Consider the following 18,262-nt stretch of genomic DNA (forward strand, 5'->3'; position numbering starts at 1 on the left):
TAATAATTATAATACAATAATTATTACCTAAAAAACATTTAAGACTAGAAACCAATTATATTGTGTACAATTTTTGGCCAAATGTAATATTAGGTGGTTTATTTTTGTCTGTTCTTGGACTATAAGTGTACTCTTTAAAATAAAACGTTATATTCGCCTGCTCTGCGGATGAGAATTACTCTATCCCATTAACTATTCGCTTGTTCCGGAGTTTTAGGGCTATACTCTTTTTGAAAAAGGAGGTATAATGAGAGTAATTAATTTGCTAAAACGGCCACAGGGAGTCATTTTGGGAAAACCTTTTCCCTCCGACTCATACTATTTGCCACCACCGAATCGGAGTAAAATGACGCCTTAGAGCTACCCTTCTTACCCTACTCCAAAATCCCGTTAGAAGTGAAAAGAAACCAATTAGTTGCTACCGGTAATATATTGGTGCAATATTTCATACATAGCTAGATACTGTAATATATATAAAAATAATAGTGGTGGAATAACATGGTGGAAATTAATTACATTATTAAAAATAATTTGATGCATGCAATGTAATATAAGAATGGGTAGGGGCAGGTGTTCATTTTGGTCAAATTTTCCACCAATTTTTGTGCCTATTGTTTTCCAAGAATTTATTCAGTCATTGGTGAAACAACGATGAACAACAAATTTCCGGGTGGCAAAATAATAATAATATAATAATATATGAGCTTTTATTGGATATTCCTACTAACAAGGAGACAACCCGAGGTGTAACACACCGATTTGGTTCAAACTTGGGGAAATGTCTCCATTGGCAACCAAAAATGTTTTTGACAACACAAAATGGAAATTTTCCCATAGAAAATAACATGGGAATCTGACCAATATTAAGGGTACCCCCCCCCCTGTAAAAAATTTTAATTTTTGAAAATGCTAAAAATAGAGAATATAAACAAGAAAATAATGAAAAAGTTGATTAAAATCTTTACAGGGCACAGTGGGACGAAACGGGGAAAAAGTGGGCATTTGAGGAAAATTTTAAATCGATGAAAATTTTTGTCTTTGGTATTTTATGATTACTTTATATCAATATCATACTGTAATACCTGAGATTTCGGTTTGCAAGTCATATTTTATTCTGTGGAGGCCATAGAACCTGTTAAAGTAACTAAACTCGTTAAAAAAACTTTTATATGTTTTGTCATCCTAACTAATTCTTTTATACAAAAACCATAAATTAAAACCAATTACTTCTAGGTTATCTATGTACAGTACCGCCTAGAACAAAGTTCACTAAGCGAGCTCTCGCTTAGAGCGGCGCTTATGGGGGGGAAACATGAGCTAGGGCTGCTGCCAGACCCCCGCTTCGCTTTAAGCGAGCGCTCGCTTAGTGAACTTTGTTCTAGGCGGTACTGTATATTTTTAGTCTCTGGTATTTGACGCATTGATCTAATATTTTTCCAATTTCAAAAAAAAATTTGCTTTGTCTATGGACATCTAAAATCTTAGTTGCTCTTAAAAAGTGTAAAGATACGAATAATTCTTAGATTTTAAAAAAATTATTAAATAATATTATACAAGTAGTCATATTTCTCGATTCTAGTAGTATTCTAGTTTATAAATATCAATAACCCATATCCATCCGGGTCCCTCTGTAGCACAAATAAAATTATAAAGATAAAGCACTAAATCACAATGTCTCCCAGAAACATTATGATAAACGTCCAAATACGATTTTCCTTTATCGCGTATCCTACTTCAACCAACTATAGAAGAATTTGACATTTCTAGCATTTCTTCGTAGAAAATTTACAAATGGAATTTAGAGTCGAAAGCTTCCACTTTATATTTATTTTTGGGAAATATTTCAATAAAAATAAACAGATAATTGATTAATTTTAAACCAAACACTTGCAAGAACAAGGATCAAGAGCGAATATCTGAAAAAGTAATTGTGCTACAACATCAAAAAGTACTTGAGGTTCTCATTTTGGTGAAATTCAATGACTGTCAACTCGTGTTTCAGGGTGATTATAGCTTTTTGCTTTTGATTTAAAATTGAGCACCATTTTATTAGTCAATTTGCATTTTTGATCTTTATTTTATCGAATTTCTGTTGTGCAAATCCGATTGAATCAAAGCTATGTAGATCTAGAATAGGACGTGGAACACTTTTCTAATTGAAACCATCTTCGTAACTCTTACGGTTTTAGAGATAATTTTTGGATGACCTCTAAGACATGGTTCAAGGTCATCGAAATTTTCATAGTAGGTATTCCCCTACTCACTGTATGCGACCTGAAAATTTCAATTTTCTACCTAAAACAGGAGATATTCGCGGCGCCTACTTTTTTCTCGTTTCGTCCCACTGTGCAGGGGTACCCTTACATTTGGTCAGATCCCCATGTTATATTCAATAGGAAAATTTCCATTTTGTATTGTTAAAAACATTTTTGGTTGCCTATGGAGACATTTCCCTTTAGGGTGTTTCAAGTTACATGAAGGTCTACCAAACCCCCGAGTTTGAACCAAATCGGTACGTTACACCTTGGGTCGTCTCCTTGTAAGTTAAAAGGAAACTTTTTTACAGAGGAGTCCATATTGGTTAGCACTTTCCCTAAGCAGCAAGATTGACTTTCTCCCCCTTTCCATAAAAATTTATTGAGGTTAGTAGTAAGTGCAGGGAGCTGTTTGCTTGCATGGGCTTGCCACCACCCTCCAACACAATATAATCCAGCCACCATAATAATTCATTACCTGAATTTAGCCTACATATGGTGGTAGCTGATTATTATTATTATTGCATGCTGTTGGGCTAATTCTAAAATTAACTACCAAAATCAGAATTATTATGTTTCTTCTGATAATACTTACACAAATAGCAGCCAATTCAGCTTTAATGTCAATCTCTGGGACTGATGTGCACCAACCAAATGTTAGATTTCTGACAACTTTCAGAACAAAACTGATGGGCTCCAAAAGTAAGCATTCTGCAACCACATTGCCACTTTCTTTACTGAGAATAGCCCTGTTACCATAATGAAGAATGATTGGTAAGTATATATAATTAATTTTTATTTTACTCCACTTGTATCAGTACCATAGCATTTATCATTTAAAATTAGGGGAAACCCTATTTTTCTATATTTATTTTTACTTACTGGTTAAATCAAAAGACGATATTTCAAAAAGTGCACAAGAAAATTTTATTAAAATTTATTTAAAACATTATTAAAACCCAACTAGTTTCAGTAGCGTCATCGCTCTATCATCAGGGGTATGACAGTGTGGGGTAGAATTAAGGGATACAAAGAACTGTCTGATTTTTTTTCAAAAGGCTTAGGTTTGGTACGTCTAGATACATCATTAGAACTCAGGAACCTTTTTCACGCTTTTTCGACAACTAGAGGAGAAAAACCTCTATCTTTGGCTATTAATTTTAGAAACTCCAATTCCGATTTTAAATAAGTGTCATTAGAACAAACATTTAAAGCCCTATAAATTAAGGCTTTACTGCATTCAAACCTGTAAATAAAATAGTTAATTTTTTAAAATCCCTAAAATTTCGTAAGTGCTCTGTGGGAGCCAAAGTCTCCATATGACCAGTCTGCCTTGGAATTAGGGAACAGAGTAAAAGCACTACTTTTATTTTCTAAGTGTTGTAATATAAATGGACAAAGTTTTTTTTATTCTTCTAGACTGTCCTGATCACAGTGGCTTAGATATTTTAAGGCACACTTTAGAAACCTTTCTCATTACTTATATTGCCACATATGAAGTTCGTAGCTCTTAGTTCTTAATTTACTATTAAATTCCTATATCTGTCACAAAGATATTAATACATTAATTCACCTTTTAAGTAGAGCCATAAGATAATATCATGCTTATTGTAACTAATCAATAAATCCTAAATGTGCGAGAGTTCATACCCGATCTAGTGACAGCAACCAATATTAAACATTCGTGGGGTTTCACCTTAAGCTTAAAAAATGTATGAAATAAAAAGCAATAGCTTGAATTCATGTAAAATAACTCCTAAGCTGTTATGAAATCCATAAAAAAGAAAAACAAACCTTGATAGTTTTAAATCACTTATTTCTAGATTAATGGTATCAAATATTGATGGCATTCCAAGCTCATTTCTTTCTGACCCCAGTTTGAAGACGTTCTTTAAAGACATTGTACCAAGATCAGCAATCAAAGCATTTAACGATTTGGAGCTTTGAGGAACAACAATGACCGGTGCCATGAGTGACACATCAAGAGCTACTCTAGAAGCTTTCTCATAAGCTTGCTCTAGGCCTTGTTTTGCTACTTGCGCTGCGGCTACACTTGCTTGGGCCATTTTGTCTTTGGCAACTTGAAATTGATCCAAAAAACCCTAAAAACACAACACTTAAGTCAAGTATCTACAAAAGCCACAACTACCAGTCACTCTAAACCCACTTCACAACTAAACTAAAAGTTGCACTATGGACCTTAAAGTGATATAGAATTGATGATACAAAATTACTTCATTAAAATTGCATATTTATTAAAAACAAATCATCTCTAATGATAAGAAGCCAGTTAGACCAGTGTATATCCCATTTGCTGTTATTAAATGTGCAATTTCATCGAAGTAATTTAAATTAATTGTATTAATAAACTACAGCATGCTGAAATATTTAAACTTCCAAACACTCCTAAAATATTTTCCAGACTTAGCTACAGGGTTGAATTTTTTTGAAATTTCGCAAAAAATTATTTTTTGAAGCTTTCAATAGTAATACTCCACCTCCGCCCTAAAACCTTTTTCCTAATGTTCTAGATAAAACTTTAATCACCATTATATCAGTCCAGACCAAATGAAACATCATTAAGTAATGTTCCATTAAAATATGATACTTTGAGAGAACTTTACAAGTAATTAACTTGTGGACGTTAACGGTAATAGTAAGTGTAGGGAGCTGTTGGCTTGCATGGCGTGAAGGGCTTGCCACCACCCTCCTACACATTGTAACCCGGCCACCTGAATTTATGGCTTTAATAGTCGCTTGATATGACTTAGGCCTAAGGTGGTGCCTTGGGTATTAGCATAGCTGATTATTATTATTAAAGTTCAAGGTTAACCATTGACAAAAATCTTAAGAAACATTTAAAAACTGTTATTTATAGAGGAGTTAAAGAACATGAAGTTTCTATGAAGGGTGATGGCAAGGGCATATTACCACCCATGCCCCTAGGCTGGTGCTTTAATAGAACTCACCCTGATTTTGCTAGTCTGGGCCCGTGCAAAACCAGCCCATAATCTAACGCCTACTCATCCTATTGGTTTATCTGTCACTGGGTGATTGAAATAATGTTTTAACAAACTAATAAAAGGTGTTTCTACGAAATTATGGAATCAAGCATATCTCGGTTTATGAAACTTGATTTTCTGGAAAAGTTAGAATTTGAAATGGCACAAGATACAATCTGTTAACTAAATTAAGTGAATGCATAGAAAATAATTTAAAGAAATCTCACTGCACCCCACCTAAGCTAAAGATTGAAATATTTTATAATGCACTGCATTTATACTTAATATATCAAAAGTTAAATTCAAAGTTAAGGGCAATAAAAGTTACTTTGGATGAAAGGGACTGGCATGTTTTTCCAAAATATACAAGCTTCAGCAGTCAGAGAGCTATTTGAGCAGATCTGCAGAGTTCTATACATCTGCCTGATTATACCTTGTAATTTTTTACCACACAATTTTTGTAGCCCTTTACAATTTTGAAGTTTACTCTGACATTGTAAATACAAACAATTTAAGAGAAGATACAATTTTTTTTTTTTAATTTTACCAATAATGATGAGGTATATTTGTTGAGATACACGATTTTCATTCGGCCTACTTCAAGGGCCACCTTCATATCCACGGCTGACATGTCAATATAGCCGTACCCTTCTGTCGCTTCATTGTAAATGTTAACAGCAACATTCATCACATCTCCAGCAACAGTAGACAGTATCTTGAAGTATTAAATAACTGTTTAATTTTAAATAACTAAACAATAGACTTATATAGCAACAAGTCAGGCATATTTCTCAAAAAATATTTAATCTAGAAATTTTCAGGGTATAAATAATGGCAAAAAAAATTTTTATTTGTAAATTTCGGAAATTATTTCGAAGTTTTTTAAAAAATTTTAAGGATATGTGTCATCAAAAAAGGTTTAATTGAGAAAGTTGTAGGGTGTATTTTCGAACCTAACAATAAAATTTGTTCCATAGAAAAAGGTCATTCATTCAGATATGTCATGAACAAAAATAATTTGGTATTATACCTAAAATAGCTTTTGCAGAGCCAATTAAGCATTTAAGAACTACGAGATACATCAGGACATGCTATTTGTCCATGAACAAAGCATAGTGATATTGTGTTTAATTGACAAGAAACAAAAGATATTAAGGAAATAAACTTCAAGAGAGTTAAAAACAATAATCAATGATAGGTAAGTATGTTCAATAAATAATCCTTTTGCAGAAATGATGTCAATGACTCTCTGGCGCAAGTTGTCAACAGTGGTGACATTCGACATACATGATCTGAGATCTTGCATTCCAAGAAACAGGACTGTTTCGCCAATCCATTGCTGGGGGAACTTCACATTGAGATATTTCAAAACATCACGCTGTTTAAATGCTGGAACTAAAGCCATCAAACATCAGCCTATGGAAGTTCTTCCAACTCGTTCGGAATTTCAATTTGTAAGAAAGCCAAGTAGTTCTACCCATTACGACGAGGTGGTGTCTTTTCTTCATTTTTAATCGGCTTCTAGAACTTTCTTCTTTTTTAATTTAATTTAATTATTGTGTAACTGGACTCTTATGTAAAGAAGCTGTACACTTATAAGATGTTCCAAAAAACCCATTATATTCTTTATATATAGCCTTCTGGTAAAATACATTGCCACCAGTGGCACAACAAAAATCCCAGCTGAGGCTTGCAGTGGCCATTTTAATCAAGGTCTAAAGTATGTGCTTACACTACTTGTTAACCAATATGAAGAATCACGAAGATTTATTCAAATTAGATCATTAAAAACCTTATAAGGGATTAGAGATTTCCTAATTTTTCTTAAAAGATGAGAAAATACGCGAAAAAGTAGATTAGTCCATAATTATAAGAGATAAAATAGCTAAACCCTAAACAAATTTGAAGAAATTAAAAAACTTACTAATAACTCGTACCAATAGGTCTTCGAGCAAATAAAAATAAGAAACTCGGATCAAATAGATCTTCGAGTAATAAACTACATAAAAACTTAATAAAATAGCCAGAAATTCCAATGGCAGACCGGTTTGGTTCTATTTGGAACTCATCAGTACCATGCGGGAAATCTGGCTGGCGACTGTTATATCTAAAAGATAACCTAAGCCTAAACATTAAAAATTTCAAAACGCGTTGCATAACAACGGAAAGTCAAAAAGGGGGGAGTATGGTGGAGAATAGTATATACGATAAGTTAAGTTAGAAGAAACCACCTATGGACAGTGCGAAGGATGAAAAAATATGTGAAAAAGTAGATTAGTCCATAATTAAAGGGGCTCCAAAGTTTGGTGGCAAAAAAAAAGAAAATTGAGCATACTTTTCATTCCCCCAACCCCTCACTCGGCCTTGGCAGAGGTGGGCAGAGTCAACTGTAAATTTCGCACTTTACTGACTTTACACAAATTTTGCCACCGAACTTTGGAGCCCCTTTAAAAGGGATAAAATAGCTAAACCCTAAACAAATTTGAAGAAATTAAAAAACTTACTAATAACTCGTACCAATAGGTCTTCGAGCAAACAAAAAACGCGAAACTCGGATCAAATAGATCTTAAAAGATAGTGATTTATTAAATAAAAACCAATAAAATTTTCAACAATAAACCTTTATTATTAATTTAAAAAATATTTTTCTTACCTTTTCATATAAAGCCCCTTAATTAAATACAATAATAAAAGAGTTTAAGCAAATCATTTTGATTTATCCACCTACTTTCCAGCACGGTAGCAGAGCGTGGTTAAAAGCAAAGAAGATTAAAGGAAAGTACATAGAATATTTTGTTTTTGGAATTTAGACACTAAGGCCAAGTCTTAAAAAAATAGACAAAGAATCTAATATGACGGAGGGCAGACATGAGTCATCTTTGGCAACTAGTTTCACTTTTGACAAGCTTAATGATGATAATTATAGTCAATGGAAGGCAGATGTGAAGATGGTGTTATGTGAATATAGTCATTGTATAATTATAGATGGATCAGACATTGAACCAACTGGTGAAGGAGTTAAGCCCGAAGAGAAGGAAAGATACATACATAGGAAACAGAGAGCCCTTTCTAGAATTTATTTAGCTGTTGATAATCAACATAAGAAAATTATTGGAAATTGTGACACTGCCAAAGAAGCTTGGGATATCTTATCTGATACCCACGAACCCAAGTCAAGGGCACGCATTGCGATCAGAATTTCTTAGTTTGAAATATAGCCGTCCAAAATCAATGTCTGCATACCTATCCAGAGTCATTAGTACTGCCGACCAATTGGAAAAGGCTGGAAAAAAATTAGGCAATGATGAAATTGCATATCAACTAATTCACAGGTTACCACCACAGTACGAAAATACTGTAGTACGAGCATATACATTGGACAATGAAAAATTCACACCAAAGAATGTTAAACTACTATTAATCTCAGAATATGAGAGACAGAAACAGGTCGCTTTGGAAGAGTCTGTTGAGTTACATATTCATTCTAGTTTCTCATCAAGAGCAAGATCTAAGAAACAGAACCCTAATAGAAGGAGTAAGAACACTACTCGTAGATGCAAAATTACCACAGACCCTATGGGGAGAAGCAGTAGTATGCCAAGCATACCTAACAAATAGACTGCCGCATTCAAAGATAGATAGAAAAGTTCCCGAAGAACGCTGGTCACATAGGAAACCATCAGTTCACCATTTAAAGAGGTATGGATGTTTGTCATTTGCATACATTCCGATAACACATAGAAGTAAATTGAATCGAAGCGGAAAGATGGGTGTTATGGTTGGATATGCGTTACGTACAAAAGGTTTTCGCATTTGGTATCCGAATGAACGCAGAGTTATTGAACTGAAACATGTTCGCTTTGATGAATCGAAGCTGGGACTTGAAACTATAACAGAGACTAAAGATCAAGTATTCCAAATAAATGAGAGCTGGCCAGAAATATATGTAGAAAATGGAAATAAATTAACCCAATGTGAAGTAGAGATAAATAAGAAAGAACACTAACGGAAACCAAACACCCAAGCATGAAAGAGTCAAACATCTCTGACTCCGGAAGTAATGTTAGTGAAGACGAAGAGGAGAGTGGACAAGTTACATTTGAATTACCAAACCTTCTAAAAGAGTGAACATGCAAGACTGGACACGAACTGAAAAAACAAGGACAACGGGAGATCGCACGGATGTTTATTATAAAAAAGGGAAATATAACCCTTCGATCCCACAATGATGTTGTCAAACACTATGAGGGTAGTGATGAAATATACGACCTAACTCTATTCAATTTCAAACCAACAAACAGGAAGATGTCTGACAAGATGGAGTGTCATTGTCTAGAAACACCAAATTCGTACACAGAGGCCATGAAAAGTACAGAGAGTCAGAAATGGGAAGAAGCGATGCAAATGGAATGCGAGATGATAAAGGAAAGAGAAGTTTGGAATCTAGTACACGCGCGTGTATTGCAGTATGTCTGCTCCGCCATGGATTATGGACTTAACTATCCGCCGTAAATGACGATTGCTGTCGACTTGAAGCTCACTCTGATGCTTCAATCGCATCTGATGAAGATGACCGGAAATCCACCAGCGGCCTACTAATTCATATACTAGGTAATCCAGTGTGCTGGAGGTCAGCGAAACAAGAGACTGTTGTGTTGGCCAGCATGGAATTTGAATATATTGCACTTCCAGAAACCGCAAAAGAACTTATATAGTTACAGAACATTTTGTGCGAAATTAATAGTGGTTCGTAGGATAAATTAACATACCAATTAAAATATCATTGATTTAATTTAGCATAATTAGTATTGATTAATCCATTACAAAAGTATAAAGTTATCACTGCCTTGGGTATTAGCCTAGCTGATTATTATTTATTATTTATTATTATTTAAAGCTAGAGGACTACTGACCCACTATGTCTACTTCAGTGTTGCCAACCTTTCTGACTATTTACAAAGACTACCTAATACACCTTTTTGGTTTTAATTACGCGCATGCGCTTACGGCCCAATGTTTCTTAGAAGCAGACGACGCCATCTCTCCGTATGGTAACCATGGATAACGAATGTTCAGTGAAACTTATAATAAAACGTTGAAAGTGTTATAACAAATTTAGGAATTAAATTTAAATGAAAAAAAGTGATTATATTACTGAATTTAAGAAAAAAAGAGCGAACACGAGAAAATATTACATGTAAGTGGTAACAGGTACGGTTTGCCGGACTTAGATCATGATGAAAATCTAGGCCTTGACGCAAACGTGGATGTTGCTCGGCCTTCTATTTCTACAGAAGTTGGAAAGCAGTAGCACATTAAACTATTTAGTATTTTGTTAAAATTTGAGGAAGCTCTACAATTTTTGTGTGGTGAGTTGATAGTGATATCGATTAATTTATTCCTGCTTTAATTCGTGACTAATTTTTCATTCTAAATAAATAAATTAATGGGCAGTTTCTTTACATCAAATCAAGATGTTACCCATCTATGAGATCCGTCAGTTACCTTGTGGTTATGGTACTTGACCCAGAGGCGTACTGTGGGTAAATGGTGCCCGGTTCTAGACAAAACAAATTATAATTAGCTTTGATATTCTAAAGATAGGAGTGTTTTTGGCGCACGGTTCAAAATGTACTCCTGAACCCAGGCTGGTACGCCTCGGACTTGTCAATTTTTATAGAACTATTTGTGGTGGGGATTGCGATTTGGTTATTGGGTATAATTGTGTCTTATATTTTCTGTAACTTATTAGCAAGTTCTAAATTTTTTCTAATGGTTTACATATTTTTTGTATATAATAACATCAGAGTCATGCAGGTTCGCTACTCTTTTACATGGAAAGGTACACCGGAGTGGAAAAATAACTGATATGGTTTACTCTAACCACTTCATTAGAATTACTAAGGATTTAAGTTTTAAGAGATTGAAAATTCTAAACTCCTGTATCTTTATTTTTATAGGAAATTTAAAAATAATTTCAATGTGGTATAAAATTATACAGCTAATTAACACAAAGTTCCTTTAGAAGCTCTTTAAGGTTTTTATACATTAATATTTGACTCAGATTAGAATTGTGAGATTTCTAACATTGATTTTGTGAAATGGAAATGTAAAATATATTCTATTTTTCTATGGTATATTGTTGACCTGCGTGTTAATATTAAACAACTCCTGTTGTAAGTTAGAAACCAACAAATCTAGAAATTTAAAAAACATTTTTAAAGAAAATTAGTTAATTACTTCGTAATATTTAAAAATAACTACATTAGTACTAATTTTAAATTTTAATTACTGATTTAATTTTTGGAATGATTCTGACTAATATAAGGCTCAGATTGGGCTCAACTGCAAATTGTAGACTCGGAATAAATTTAAGACTTGAATTGGACTTTCAGTCTCATTATGACAGTGATAAATTGATCCACAATAGAGTAGTATCGCTCTGTAGCTTTGGGCTATGGCCGCCATTTTTAGGGCAATTTTTTATCTATAGGAAAAAGCATGGGTGATGTTTCCTCTTTCAGTGCTCTAATGCTCTCTCGTAAAGTTCGGTTCTCAAATTCAGGTTGAATCATCTGTAGTCTGTCTGGGTTCCTTTATAACAAAACTTTAATCGAAAAGCCTCGGGTAATAGGTTAACTTCCGTAGGCACATTTCCATTCATTTCTGGATAAAATTTTCATGCAAATTATCTATTGGTGATATGGTTGTCTTTTTAATACTATCTTGTGGTGGTGTACGGTGGGACAAGTTTTCAACTTCTTTAGAATAGTTTTCCATATTATCTTCTATGGTTATATCTCTACAAGTGACATGTAATTATTATGAAAATTTTGTGATATACCAAGTCTTTGCTGCTGAACCAATTCATTCATAAAAACTTTATACTCTTCCTAGAAAGAAGGCATAATCGAATTATCTCTAGAAATTTAAGTTACTAAAAACTTAAAAAGGCTTAAGTTAAGGAACCAATTTCATTTAATATTTCGTAACTATCCAATTTCATATTTATTTATTCTTATCTAGCTGACTTTCTTCCCCACTAATTCACGTTTTGATTGGAGTATTATTATACTAGATGGTAAATTTAGCGTTGGAATCCAGTCCTGGGGCTCCGAAAATGTCTGCTACAAACCCTCAAACTCGGCGTTGGGCTCCAATTTTTTCTGTGTTTTTTTCTTGCCTAAAGGCGAGTTATCTTCTTTGGAAAGCGATTAAATATAATTAATTGAGCTCCATAAATACTTTTACAACCAAAGATACTGCATCAAACCATATTTAATTTAATAACTTGTGTTTCGAAGTTACCCCTGAATTTTTCCCATACAAAATAGCTGGCGCGATTTCAAATATGGCGTCTAAAAGAAACAAGAATATGTTTGGCGCATGCTCACGTCCCTTCCCCTTTTCCGCCCCATTTTCTGGCCAAAAAGGAGTATTAGGCCTACTCTGTATACATACACCATATACTATACTTGTACCTCTACATGGGTCAAAAGCTTAGCTCCTAGCGTCATCTAACGGCTATTGACTATTATGTCATTATGTCAAAGTTAGCTTTCAACAGAAACAAGAGACTGTTGTGTTGGCCAGCATGGAATTTCAATATATTGCACTTCCAGAAACCGCAAAAGAACTTATATAGTTACAGAACATTTTGTGCGAAATTAACCCACTGTTTAATCACACTAAAGACAGAAACCATTGTTAAAGTGCGATAATAAATCTGTGATATGTTTATCTGAAAATCGCATTGAAAATAACAGAAATAAACACATTGATATTAAACACCATTTTGTAAAAGATAGTTTAGAAAATAATTTATTTAATTTAGAGTTTGTAACCACTAACGATAACCTTGCTGGTATGTTTACGAAATTACCCACTTGACAACCTGCCACATCCTATTTCCTACTTATATTATCTTTTTGTATAACTGTGAAGACCGCGGTTATCAATTAACTCAAAGTTGTTTAACTTACATCGTTATGTTCCTAGTGCGGGGCATAGGGCAAAAGTCACTATTTTTTATATGCGTTTCTCCACGCACCGGACAGTGGGCGTTATCGTCAGTCGGGAGATATAAATACCTCGGCGGCAGAAGGAGAAGGTCAGAACGATACAGAAGGGAGAGAGAAACAGGAGGGCTGAGGAGAGAAGAGTCTCCACTGCAAGAGTCCAGTCCAGCCAGTGTAGTTGTTCTTCCACTGAACAACCCTCTCGTTAGTCCTTGGTTAGCGATTAGTTCGACCAGTATTGTTTTGCGTCGTTATCTCGACATAGAGGTTAATTGTAGGGTCTGTTTCGCCGGTCGGTCGCCATGGCTCTAAATGCATTGGTGAGTGAACTTTTGCCCTTATGGTTTCTCGTAATTATTAATTATTAAAGCAACAAATATTACTTTAAACTCGTACTTAATTTCTTAATCTTATATTATTATTATTAAGCCTCAGAACGCTGTAATGTATCGATGTTAAACGATGAACAGTAAACACCTTTTTTCTAGTCTTTTTGTCTTTTAGTCATTACTTAGTACGTAGTTAATATTTAAGCTCGATCCCAGGTCTACTGGATCCATATCGGTTACAAGTTTCTCTTTTAGATATAAAAGTCGCCAGCCAGATTTCCCGCACAGTACTGATGAGTTCCAAATAGAGCGAAACCAGTCTACTATTGGAATTTCTGGCTATTTTATTAGGTTTTTAGTTAGTTTATTACTAGAAGATCTATTTGATCCGAGTTTGGCGATTTTTGTTTGCTCGAAGACCTATTGGTACGAGTTATTAGAAAATTTTTTAATTTCTTCAAATTTGTTTAGGGTTTAGCTCTTTCTTAAAAGATAGTGATTTACTAAATGAAAACCATTAAAATTTACAACAATAAACCTTTATTATTAATTTAAAAAAATATTTTTTCTTACCTTTTCATATAAAGCCCCTGGTGTTGGATCAGTAACCAACAAATCTTTAAGAAAAGCAGTAACACATATTTTGGAGTTGTCCATAACGATATTAGAGTGAAGACCAGCAATTTGTACTGCAGAAATTTTTCTTTGACTGTTACATATTACAAGGCCAATGGAAGACATAGTAGCTTTTATCTTCATGTTGATTATTTCCTTTTCAGTTTTTTTGGCACGACTTACTGGAACACAAGATGCAAAAATTATTTCTATGGGACATCAATTGTAGAACCGATAGTTAACTGATTTTCCAAGGAGACGTTAGAGTGTCACCTAATGCTTTAGCAAATAATTTATTAAAGTATTATATTGTTGCATTAGCAAACCCAATTTGAGCAGCAGACAAAGTTATATAACGAACTACAACTAATTAAAAGTAATTTTCTACCATTTTATCTTATAACAACTAAGATTACAAACCAGGCCCCAGTTAATTGAGTTGATTGTACAATTCTGTACCATCTCATTTATTTAGGCTTTTCTCTTTCTCACTCTTGTTGGATCACTTGCCCATAGCCCTCACCAGTTTGACACTTTCGTGAGATATAGAAATGTAAGAGAAAAATACCCCCATAATGGGAACCCTTGTTCCACTTTCCCCACACAGGTGAGAAAACAAAACTCTACTGGCGCATGATAAAAACCATAAGACTCTAGATGAGAGAGTGGACATACATAGCGCAATTGGCTTTTTTTTCACATTGAAAACAATAGCTAGAGCCCTCTAAGGCAAACGGTGCTATTCCATTTATATGCTTAATGTTTTAGAAAGTGTTAAAAACTAAGATAAACATAATATAGCTTACATATTAGCTGTGATGGGTATTTCTTCAGTGCATTTGTATCAAGAAGAGAGCTCTTAGGTTGTACTTGGTCTTTGGATGAGTCCTGTAGGCTTGAAGCTAAGTAATTTCCAAAAGCCATGGCTGAAAGTATAGCTTCTTGATGAAGAATAACATCCAAACGAGTAAACGTTATGGATAGACATTGAAGGGTTGACTCGTATGTCGTAGAAAAATTAGGGGCTTTCTTGTCAACCTATTGAACATAAATACTTTGTTTTGTGGACATTTATTAGATAAAACGTTGATATATATAATGGTGAACTTACAGCTAAGAAATTTACAGTAAAAAGCTTCTCATCCGACCCATCACTCATAGGAGTGTGTAAAATATATAACGGAGTGCCATCAACATCTGAAAACAATTAGACTTACATTTACAGTAATTTTATCAAGACACTAAGTGCCAATTCCAGAGACGAAAAGTATAGTATTTCTACGAAAGCTCTCGCGAACGCATTCAGACGCGAAAATTGAGAAAATGGCGATCGAGGTTCTTCAAGCTAACGTGATAAATCAACTCTCTCTCAAAAGAACATGACACTAAAAACAGTGTTTAAGTTTTGGTTTGCAGACGAAATTCGTCTGCAATATTGTCTGTTATGTTTAGCAGATCACATTAGTCTGCTATAGTGTCTGCATTGACTTTGCAGACGAGATTTATAATAACCTACGCAAAGTACAGGAAAGTCCTTACAATGTTCCGCTGAATATAATGTATTCCCTTACCAAAAATAAGTTGGATTTTAGTTGGTATACACATTTTAGTTGACGTTAAGCTGGTTTTAAGTAGGCTAAAGTGGTCAAAATATTTCAATAAACTACTTAAAGGGTAATAAGTTGTTATTAAGTTGTTATTAAGTTGATAGGAATACTTTTTTCTTTAAGTTGGTAATTAGTTGCTTCTTAGCAGGGCCGTCTTTACATACTGTTGGGCCCCTGGTACTTTTAATTTTGGGGGACCCCTTGAGTGGTGTAAAAATGGGGGGTACCCCTTAATTTTTAGGAATAGCACCCCCGTTGTATAGTAAAAAGTGGTGGGGGCCGCTAAATTCACCTTTTAAACTGCATCCCTTAAATCTAGAACTTTCCTAAAATATTCGCCTCTAGGAAAGTACGGTGTATAAAGTGATTTCAGTATCACGTGACACGACGTCACCTATGCTTTTTCCCATAGAGAAAAAATCCCGAACAAAATGGCGGCCATAGCCAAGGCTACGAAAAAAATATATTCGTATATTATATACTCCATAAAATAAAACCACATATCTATAATTTTTACAATAAAAATATGTTAAGTAATATTTATCTCAGTCACTTTATCTGATTTTGCTTCTTTAAAGATGTAACAGAAGTTTTCAAATTAATCAGCCTAAGCTCCAGAGAAGGGGCAATGTGTTTAAAGGGATGGTGAAACGCTGATATAACCTACTTTCTATCGATTCCTCTTCTATAATTCCTTTCAAAAACGATCGTCACTCAATATTATAAATTAAATTCGAATTTTAGTAAATTAAAAACTGCAGCGAAATCGACCAGAAAAAAAATGACTACCGTTTTCTACGCGAAATAGGCATGTTTTTGAAAAAGGCCGCGATTTGTTGTAGCGGCCAACGAATGACGCCCGTATAATCCGCGAACGACAGCCAACGAACTGCAAGTTTCTCGGGGTCGTTACAGAAAATTTTCTGTACTCCCAATTTCTCCATCGGCTATCGGCTAATAATTTACAGGAAATTTTCCAACATCGAGCTTAAATATAGCTAGCTCTAGACCCCATTATATGAAATAAGTTTAATTTAACGCAGGCGGCAGACAGTAAGACTGAAACGATGGCATAGTCGATCTAACAAGCAACAAAGACGGCCTAGCACCTAGGAATTGAAATAAATGTAGAAAAGTTAAAAACAAAAATAATTCTTGTAAACTTTTATATTTCAAAATTAATTACGTTCATGAAACGCACTGGAGAAAAACGATTATCCCATAGTGCTCAAGCTATGTAAAAATATTTGTGTATGATACCGACTCAAGTTATTACATTCCTTTGGAAGCTTATAAAAACAAACTCTTGAAATCCCACGACCACACAAATTCCATAATCAGCGTGGGAAATAAGACGGTGACAGTGGGAAAATGACCAGTTTATTAATTAAATCGGAGGTGGGTTAGTGGACCACTTAATGAATTCGAGGTAAATATTTTGAAATTGGTAGGTTAAAATGTTATATTATTAGTCTTTGGATTTGACGGTCTGTGTAACGGTGGCTGCGGCATGTTAGTACATTCGAACTAGAATTCACTGGGGCTGTGCGCCATCTATCTGGGAAAATGGGTTTTCCATTTGTATTGCCAAGGTCCCTCCCCATTACATCATCCCACCCCCCCAAAAAATGGAAAACCCAGAAACCCCCCCCCCCCAACCGATCAGTGAAAATGAACCCCGTAAAAACGGCGCACGTTATCCAACAAGGACACGGCCAAGTCGGAGGACCCAACCCCCCTCAGGAGCGCCAAGGATTCCACAAGGTGACAAGCCGCCCCCGGAAGAGGAACTCCCTCACCCAGGAACCGCGGGGCAGAATAACCCACAGGAGAGAATAATGGACACGCGGATTCCACAATTAAACACGTAGCCGGCAAAGAGAGAAAAGCCTCGCGGGTCTCACCCATTGAAGGGAATGTGGCCATCGCGGAATAACCGAAATATATGTTAGAAAAGGCCCTCAGGAAACGGCGAGCCATAACCACGTCCCCCGAATAGTTATGTAGCAGGATCGGGTGATCCCTGGCAGACAATCGACCAAACAGTCCCCCACGTCAGGATATGCCCGGCGGCATTGGACCACCACCGGATAAGAAAGGCGGCGGGCCAGCAAGAGCTGATCACAAAAAACCTCCATCTGAACGCGCAGTGGAATGCCCCCCACGCGGTCTAGGTCCAACCCACAGGCCCCCACGGCGATGGCCCGGCGATGCGTGAGCAAAGCCTCCAAATCCCCCAGAAGATCCCGGGAACGAGCCGCCAGAGCCCAATGAGGAGGGATACCCACAGTCACCCAGACCCCGGTAGAGTGTACTAACCGATCAAAGGCGACTGGTAAAGTAGCCGGAAGAGACAGGTTGGACACGCAGCCGAGATAACCCCCAGGGAAAAATGCAGAATTGGCCGCCGCAAAGAGACCGAAGTTGACCGTAGGC

The 18,262-nt window shown here is 35.4% G+C and overlaps 1 protein-coding gene across 5 annotated transcripts in view; it reads right to left on the reverse strand.

Moving 5' to 3' along the window:
* The window catches only part of Vps13 (vacuolar protein sorting 13C), a 110,208-nt gene that overhangs the window by 29,112 nt on the left and 62,834 nt on the right, over positions 1-18,262 (reverse strand). For all 5 annotated transcript variants that reach the window (XM_090163619.1, XM_090163616.1, XM_090163618.1 and 2 more), the window contains 6 exons: positions 15,331-15,416; positions 15,026-15,257; positions 14,178-14,401; positions 5,805-5,972; positions 4,050-4,357; positions 2,851-3,004 (listed from right to left, as the gene is read on the reverse strand). In XM_090163619.1, coding sequence (XP_090019745.1) covers positions 2,851-3,004; positions 4,050-4,357; positions 5,805-5,972; positions 14,178-14,401; positions 15,026-15,257; positions 15,331-15,416 — 1,172 coding nt within the window. The remainder of the gene's footprint in view (positions 1-2,850; positions 3,005-4,049; positions 4,358-5,804; positions 5,973-14,177; positions 14,402-15,025; positions 15,258-15,330; positions 15,417-18,262) is intronic.

The sequence above is a fragment of the Leiobunum rupestre genome, chromosome 11 (assembly GCF_980474605.1).
Source record: "Leiobunum rupestre chromosome 11, qqLeiRupe1.1.hap1, whole genome shotgun sequence".
NCBI lineage: Eukaryota > Metazoa > Arthropoda > Arachnida > Opiliones > Sclerosomatidae > Leiobunum > Leiobunum rupestre.